At 47.2% G+C, this 7,602-nt stretch overlaps 1 protein-coding gene across 1 annotated transcript; it reads right to left on the reverse strand.

Annotated features, from left to right (window-relative positions):
* Positions 1-4,791: 4,791 nt before the first annotated feature.
* Positions 4,792-6,164, reverse strand: LOC119238870 (ribonuclease pancreatic-like). The gene is made up of 2 exons (XM_037502963.2): positions 6,138-6,164; positions 4,792-5,517 (listed from the first exon to the last, which is right to left on the reverse strand). Exon 2 carries the CDS (start codon positions 5,487-5,489, stop codon positions 5,055-5,057), a length of 435 nt encoding a protein of 144 aa, XP_037358860.1. The 5' UTR covers positions 5,490-5,517; positions 6,138-6,164; the 3' UTR covers positions 4,792-5,054.
* Between the last annotated feature and the right edge of the window lie 1,438 nt (positions 6,165-7,602).

The following is a 7,602-nucleotide window of genomic DNA, read 5'->3' on the forward strand; positions in this document are numbered from 1 at the left end:
CGGGAAAAGTACAGAGGAGGATTTGTATAATATTTAATGACTTTTTAAAAAATATTGGTTTTTAATGTTTTGTTTTGTTTTTAATCTCTAGAAAACTTGTCTTTAAACTGGGCTATGATCTTAGCAGTGGCAATTTGCATCTTCTTATGTGCAAACTGAAACATTTGCTTTTCTCTTCTCATCCCCAAAATTTGTAGGCAATATATGCACTTCTCAGGACAATGTCTATCTTTGCATAATCTCAATAGGGAATTTTATTTCTCCTTAAACTAGAAAATTAAACATGTCTTGTTACAAGGCTTTGAGTAAAATTTGAGCTGAGCTGAGAAGAGCAAACCAAGAAGAGCATGTCACCTTGATGAAGGACAAGAATAGAAAAAAACCTAAAGGAGGCGCCACAAAACCAGAAACCTGGCTCACACAAGGAGGTGGGGGCAGAAGAGATTAGCATCCACACAGTTGGGGAAACCAGTATCCCAAGGGTTGGTCAACACTAGGATCCCAAGGCTTGCACGTTCTGAAGATATGGAGATTGAGCCCAACAGACCCCAAAGGTAAAGATATGGAGATTGAGCCCATTGTAGAATCTCCATCCCTTTCAAATTCTATGTGGTTATCCAAAATTAGCAACCAACTGACAGCTCACAAGGAGTGACCCCTCCCAAACAGAAGACTATATCAGTGCACAGGCTCGGGGCAGCATCCCATTTCCCACCTGTGACTATGCAGGTGTCCCTTTTCACCAACTCTCTCCCTCTGCAGGGCAGCAGCCTTCCTGCCTGCCCATGACCTGTCAAGGCCGCCTGTCTGCAACCATGCAGGCCTCTTAGCAAACCTGTCCCTTTTGGGACAGCTCTTCCTGCCCACTTATGTCTGTGCAAATGTCCTTTATTCCTCTGTCCCTTTCCCTAATAAACCTGTTCTTTAAATATAACTAATGCCTCTGTCTCGTGGAGAAACTTGCCTGGGAAACTCACCCGTGTCCCTGAAATGGGAGCTCCAGTGAAATCTTTCCCAGAGTGAACCCAAGGACCCCACACTCCAAATCCATAGACTCCAAAAACGACAACAATCTTGCTTACTGGGTTCCAGAGACCTCCATGAAAGGTGAGGAAGCTTGCTTCCATTGGTAGTTTTAGAGGGATTAGGATGTCCTAAAGCTTATTCCATTCAGGCTTTGAGGACTCCACCCCCACTCCAGACCAAAGCCATCAGGACACTGGGAAAGACAAATCCCATCACCACCAAAGGGAAGGTTGTTGGAACCTGAGGGTGGGGTTAAGCAGCCAGTTTGGTATAAAACCAGACACGTGGGCTTTGGGGGGGTTCCCTTTTGGCTCTCTGCCAGCTCGCGGCTGTTGGCATGCTCTCAGAGTGCCATTGGGTTTCCAGGTCAGCGGATCGAGTAGGACGCATTTAAGATTTTATTTCCCTATTTTCTCCCTGAGTTGTACATTTCCTCATTTCCCCTTCCCTTGTAAATAAACCTTTTATTAACCTTTTGTGTGTGCCTGCAGTGGAGTATTAATAAGTCCCTTTCAAGCGCACAGGTGAAGACCCACAGCCAGGCAACCATTTTATATCGGGGCTGCTCTGTAACAGTTGGACTGGAAAAACCCTGGAAAAGGCCCTGGGAACTTGAGAAGAGGAAATCTCAGGAGAAGTCTGGTAATGTAACAGGGTGGTCCCCAGGAAAGGGGGAGGTTCCAGGTTTCCTGCCCCACCCAAATGGACAGTGGAGCTGAGCAGGAAGAGAAGAAGCTGCAGCGGAGACTGAGAAAGGAAGGAAGCAGGATGGAGAGCCAGGAGGAGACTTGGTGGTGGCACATGGAGCCAAGAGACCCGCGAAGAAAGTGCACTTGCCTTTTGGTCGTGGACTGGGTGACACAGATGTGGGTGAGAGACCCGTGGGGAGGTGACAATGGCAGTTTTTGTCTTGATTTTAGTTTTCTCTTTTCCCTCCAGACTTGTCTGGTTGTTTCTGATGCTTTGCTGTGGGTCCCCACTAGAAGATACTTTAGACTTGGGGCAGGCTTTGGGGCCTTGCTCTGGGCCAATAGTGCTTGGGTGGACTTTTACCCATGAGGGGACGGGTAACATTGGGTGCTTGATTTAAAAACTATATTCTTTGCCTTTTCTGTATTGTTTCCTAATTGTATCAGAGTTCCTTCCCATTAAAGTCTCATGTTTTGTGTTGATGCGGTGGATGGCAGAACCCATTTAGAGTAGGCAGATTTGCGGGGTTTTTGGCTGCCCCTCTCCCTGCCCTGTAACAGTAAGACTGTGACTTTGAAGCCTACATGAACTGGGTATTAAAAAGCTCACTCCAGGCTGTGGCATTTTCAACAAAGCCAACAACATCTTCTTGGTTATTTTGCACTATGAGTTTATGGAAATATAGGTAAAATTGTTTGAAATTTGATTTGATTTACTATTTGATTTACTATTTACAGAATTGGGAAGAGGATAGAGAAAAAAAATTATGTCTCAGTAACTATATTAGTCTCTGGTCCTCTTCGGTGAGGACGGTATCCTAAACGTCATCATCTTGAGAAAAGAAAAAAAATAATCCCTATTACATTTAGAACTATGATATGTTGTATACCTTACTACTGTCACAACTGCACTAAAGCCTTAACATCCTGTCAGGAACTGTGCCAGCAAGTGCAGGCCTTCCATAGTAAAGAGTCCTCCCCCTCCCTCCCCACCACAACCCTATTCAGCAGGAAGCAGCCAGAGGTTTCAACGCCTTTTTCCTTTAGAAATGGAAGATCATAACAGAGAGTGGGGATTATGATGCAGTTACAAATAACTGGTCCCTAAGAATTAACAAGTTTAGCAAGTTTGTCTTTTCCCTATTCCCTGCAATTTCCCCTTGTTTGACAGGTTTGTCTTTAGGGTCCTCCGCCTCTCAGATAAGCATAACAAGTCCTCCTGCATTTCAGGGAAGAGGGAGCTAAACATCAGTTACTGAAGAAAAGCAAGCTGCACCCACCTTTCCTCTTGAAGACCACTCCCACACCCCTTTGCAGACCCTAGTCCATCTCCTTTTTTTCTTTCCCCTTGTATAAATACCCCTGCACTCTGTCAAAGAGCAGGACAGCTGTCTTTCAGACATGAGTCTGCTGCCCTCTTCATTTGTCGACAAATTAAACCACTTCCCTTTTCCTCAAACTCTGTTTCCTTTGGTTGGCTGAGGAACACTGAGGCCTGCATTCTGTATCACTGGTCCAGCTGATTAAATGGCCTGTCTCTCAGCAGGGGCAACTGTAAACAGAGTCAAGGGAAATGAAGAAGTGGGGACAGTAGAGTCCAGTCTTCTCAGTGCCTGTAGAGAAGGGTTGCCAAGAAGAGAGCAGTGTGACCACAGGCCCATAGGCTGGGTCATGGGGATGAGGCACCAGTGAGCTTACGGAGCAGCCAGACCCCACAGCCCAGGGAAGGAGGGAGACACGGGAATTTCCTTCTGTGGGTCCCAGAAGCAAGAAGAACAATGGCTGGGCAGCCATAACCCTGGCAGTGCCAAGATTAGCAGCAGGGCAGGGCACGGGCCTGTCTGAGACTCCAGAGGCTCCCGTGTCAGAGGCAGGGGTGACCTCAGACCAGGGATGGGCAGGGGTTGGCACATTCTCCTCCCACTTTGGTGCCCTCCCCAGAGGAGACTGTTTAAGCACCTCCCTCCTCAGACATATATCTAGGGCACTGTAGGCCGGCCTGCCAGTTAGAGCAGGTGCACAAGCTGGAGCCCACTTCCCCGCAATCTGATGGTCTCACAGTCCCTTCTAACTCCTACATTTGATGTTTGACTTTTCAGGAAAATGTCCCTTTTTTCGGACTTACTAACTGCTCACTCAAAGAAAAACAAAGTGGAAATTTCGGATCATAACTTCACAGATCCCTCCTCCCTACCCTGAAGCTGAGCAGGGTCCCCTGATGTCCTGCTGTTCGTCCCAGTAAAGGGAAGAACTTCTGAGCCTCACCCTGTGTCAGGTCACCCAGTGGGACAGTGTCCCAGATTGTATCACATTTAAATTTTTTTCTTATTTTTTTATTGAGATAATGTTACAGGCCAGCCCCGATATAAAATGGGTTGCCTGGCTATGGGTCCTCACCCACGCTTGAAAAGAACTTATTAATACTCCACTGCAGGCACACACAAAGGGTTGATAAAAGATTTATTTACAAGGGAAGGGGAAATGAGGAAATGTACATCTCAGGGAGAAAATAGGGAAATGAAGTCTTAAATGCATCCTACCCATTCCACCGACCTGGAAACCCAATGGCACTCTGAGAGCTGTCTAAGACCCAAGAGCCATGAAGCCAAGAAGCCCCCCCCCCAAGACCCACATGTCTGGTTTTATACCAAACCTGGCTGCTTAACTCCGCGCTCAGGTTCCAACAACCTTCCCTTTAGTGGTGATGGGATTTGTCTTTCCCAGTGTCCTGATGGCTTTGGTCTGGAGTGGGGTGGAGTCCACAAAGCCTGTATGGAATTAGCTTAGGACATCCTTTTCCCCCTAACAACAACACTGGTTTTCACACCATATAGGAGTCTATGCATAGGGTCACCCCTTTTTATATGTATGTTACCAACCACCTCCCCTACCAGGGCACCCACAATCCTATAGCTCCCTTCTATCTGAAACAGCCCACACTTAAAAATTTCATCCTGGCTTCACAGAATCTCTAAGAAAGGATTCTCTCAGGTCACTGAAAACTAGGGTCAGAAGAGCAATAACTTGATTTCTCCCCATGCTGCTTCCCAGAGCTCCCTGATTCACAGCTCTCAGCCCTGCAGGGAAGCATCACACAGACAGGCCTTGGCTGGGGCAGCTTCAGGTTGCAAGTGTGTTTTATTGAAGAGGCAGTGAGGAAGTTAACTGGGGGCCCCACACAAGCGTGTCTCACCCCCAAAGCCACATGGTACAAGCCTCAGGCAGGGATGCTGGTGTGGGATGGCAAGGAGCCCAACTTGAGTTATTCCCATTGGGGCAAAGAGGAAAAAGCTCAGGAGAGTAGGGGCCATGAGGATGAGTGGGGGTGGGAGTACATCTCTATCTGGCCTCAGATGAGACCTCTTCGGAGCCATCATAGTGGACGGGCAACAGAGGGTTCCCTTTACATGCAATGATGATGTATCTCTTTTCGTTAATAGCTTTGTAACTGGAGCGCCCTTTTTTCCTGAAACACTCTGTGATGCTCATTGGGGACCTGCTCTTGTGACAGTTGTCCCGCCCATTCTTGCAGGTGATATTTGGCTCGAGACAGACAGCCTGGACAGCCTCCATGGGCTCGTGCACAAAGGTGTTGCACTGCTTCCCTGAAATATTTCTGCTCTTCATCTCCTTTTTGCAGTAGTTGGGGCCAAAGGGGCCGTTTCCGGGGTCCATGTGATCATTCTCAAACTTCGGCCAGGAAGGCCGGGCCCCCGCCAGCACCAGCAGCACCAGGACCATCAGTGAGAACAGGACAAGGGACTTCAGAGCCATGGTGGCTGCGCTTCCCTGGAGGCCCCACCTGGGAGAGGAGAGAGGAGGAAAAGCCGCCCCTGAGGAGAAGGACCCCGCTCCCACTGCTGGGCTCCCGGGCTATAGGTGCCCCTTAGATCAGCAAGAAAATCACCCTTTTCCTGTGAGATTTGCTAGGTAATCAGCCACTATTGTTCTCAAGAGCATTTTCTCCTGCTTGCTAGAGACACTCGATCCTCCCCTCTGTGGGTGAGCGCCAAAGTGACCAAACCCTGGCAGTCCTGTCTGTGACTACTCAGCTATTTTGATGTCAAATACCATGTGTACCCCATGCTTAACCGCCTCCTTACAGGATCCTTTCACATAAACCATGAGCTGCCCTGACACTCAGGGTCAGGTTGACAGACCCTGCTGTCCTCCAGCTCAAGGAGACTCAGCCCAGTGCCTGAAAGCAGAATTTGTTGTGTTCCTTAGAGAGATGCTTTCCTTTCCTAACTAAGGGCTGCTCTTTCCCCAGCCCCACAGGGTCTCTTTGCAGCTGGCAAGCTCTACACCCTGCCCCTGGCTGTGCCTGGCCCAAGCTGTCTCAGAGCTGGCCTCTCCCCTCCTGCTCCTGCCTCTCCACCCTCAAGTAGAAGCAGGTCCAGAGTCCACCTGGTGGACACTCACCTAGTTTGGTGACCGGGAGAGAACGGAGTCCAGTTTCTTCAATTCTGGTGTCTCTGGGATTCAGATCTTATAGAGACTACAAGGGGCGTGGCTTCTAAGAGTGGGAGGAGCATCTGAGGTTCATTCCAAGGAAGAGGAGGACAATGCCAGAAGGTGGGAGTTTGTCCAGGCTTCCCTCTGCTGGGAGGGGCCTCTCTCCCACGTAGATCATCTGTTTGCTGGTTCTCCAGGAGGAACAGGAAGTTCATACAACACTGATGTCTGAACCCTAACCTAGTCCTGGTTTTCTTTTGGTGACCATTTTCAAGTAATATTCCTTGGAGTTAACAAAGGGCCTGTAACTTGTGATCTCAGGGGAGTGAGGGATGGAAGTCTCTCTCTGCTTGGACTGGAATCCTGAACAGCTTGGACTGGAATCCTCATCTCCCCATAGTAGTTTTCCTGGAGACAGAGGGGAAAGAGAGGTGTCCAGCTGTGCCCTCATAGAAAACTTCCCCATTCTGGAGAAACAGGGAGGACTGCCTGAACCAGGAAGAGAAGGAAGCCTCTGTTTTTGCAATGGGCCTCACCAGTCCTGGCCACTTCCTGCCCACTTTTCACCCCCAATACAGAAGGTTGGAAATTTTTGTTGGCACTTTTACTACAGTGACTACTACTGTAGTTTTACTACAGTTTTGCTACAGGGCAAAGTAGAGGAAATAAAATAAACTCTAAATCCCTTTTGGAGAAAAAATAGAGAGCATCTGATTTCTTCCAACCTAGACAGAGAATTATTTGTTTTAGTTTGATGTTTTTTACTGACAATTTAAATAACTCAGACATAAATATAAAAAAAAAATTTCTGTTCTCTGGATTTAGATAGTCTCAGTCCAAATTCTGATGTGGCACCTTAAGAGCAGGGCAAATTATATAATTTAATTTCCCTCTTCCTCAGTTGCTTCATCTCTAAGAATCAAATGTTCATATGAACCTTTTTTACTAGGAGAAAATAAAGCAGACACAAACGCTTATAGCAGTGCCTAAAGCATCAATGTATGTAACTAGTGAATGTTAATTTGTGGGTGGTGGAAAATTCCCTAAGAAGTGGGTTAAACAACAGTGGACTGAGCCTTCTGAGATGCTGCCTACACAGGTGCAGTCTAGGGACATCACACTTGCTTTGCTCAAAACCTGAGTTGTAATTAGTTTTTGAAGCTCTGGGAAGAGAAGAGAGAACTGCTGGGAAAAACAGAATGCTTTAAATGAATTTTTTTATTATTTTGAGATGATAGCCTAGAAATCTGTAAAGTCAACATTATTTTCTTATATGCATGGATTTGGATATGGACGTGGGGCCAGGGAAGACCTGGTGGGATGAATATTAGTTTCATGCTCCTTGTCTCCCCCACAACCCCAGCATCTACTCAGGTTTTGTCTGTTCTTAGTCTTCAGTAGTATTCATATCTTTTTGTTTTTGTTTCTGTTT

This window comes from Talpa occidentalis, unplaced genomic scaffold (assembly GCF_014898055.3).
Source record: "Talpa occidentalis isolate TD23 unplaced genomic scaffold, MPIMG_talOcc4v2.1 talOcc4.11, whole genome shotgun sequence".
Taxonomy (NCBI): Eukaryota; Metazoa; Chordata; class Mammalia; order Eulipotyphla; family Talpidae; genus Talpa; species Talpa occidentalis.

Coding starts and splice junctions, on each gene's coding strand:
- LOC119238870 (XM_037502963.2), bottom strand. CDS start 5,489: ATGGCTCTGAAGTCCCTTGTCCTGTTCTCACTGATGGTCCTGGTGCTG.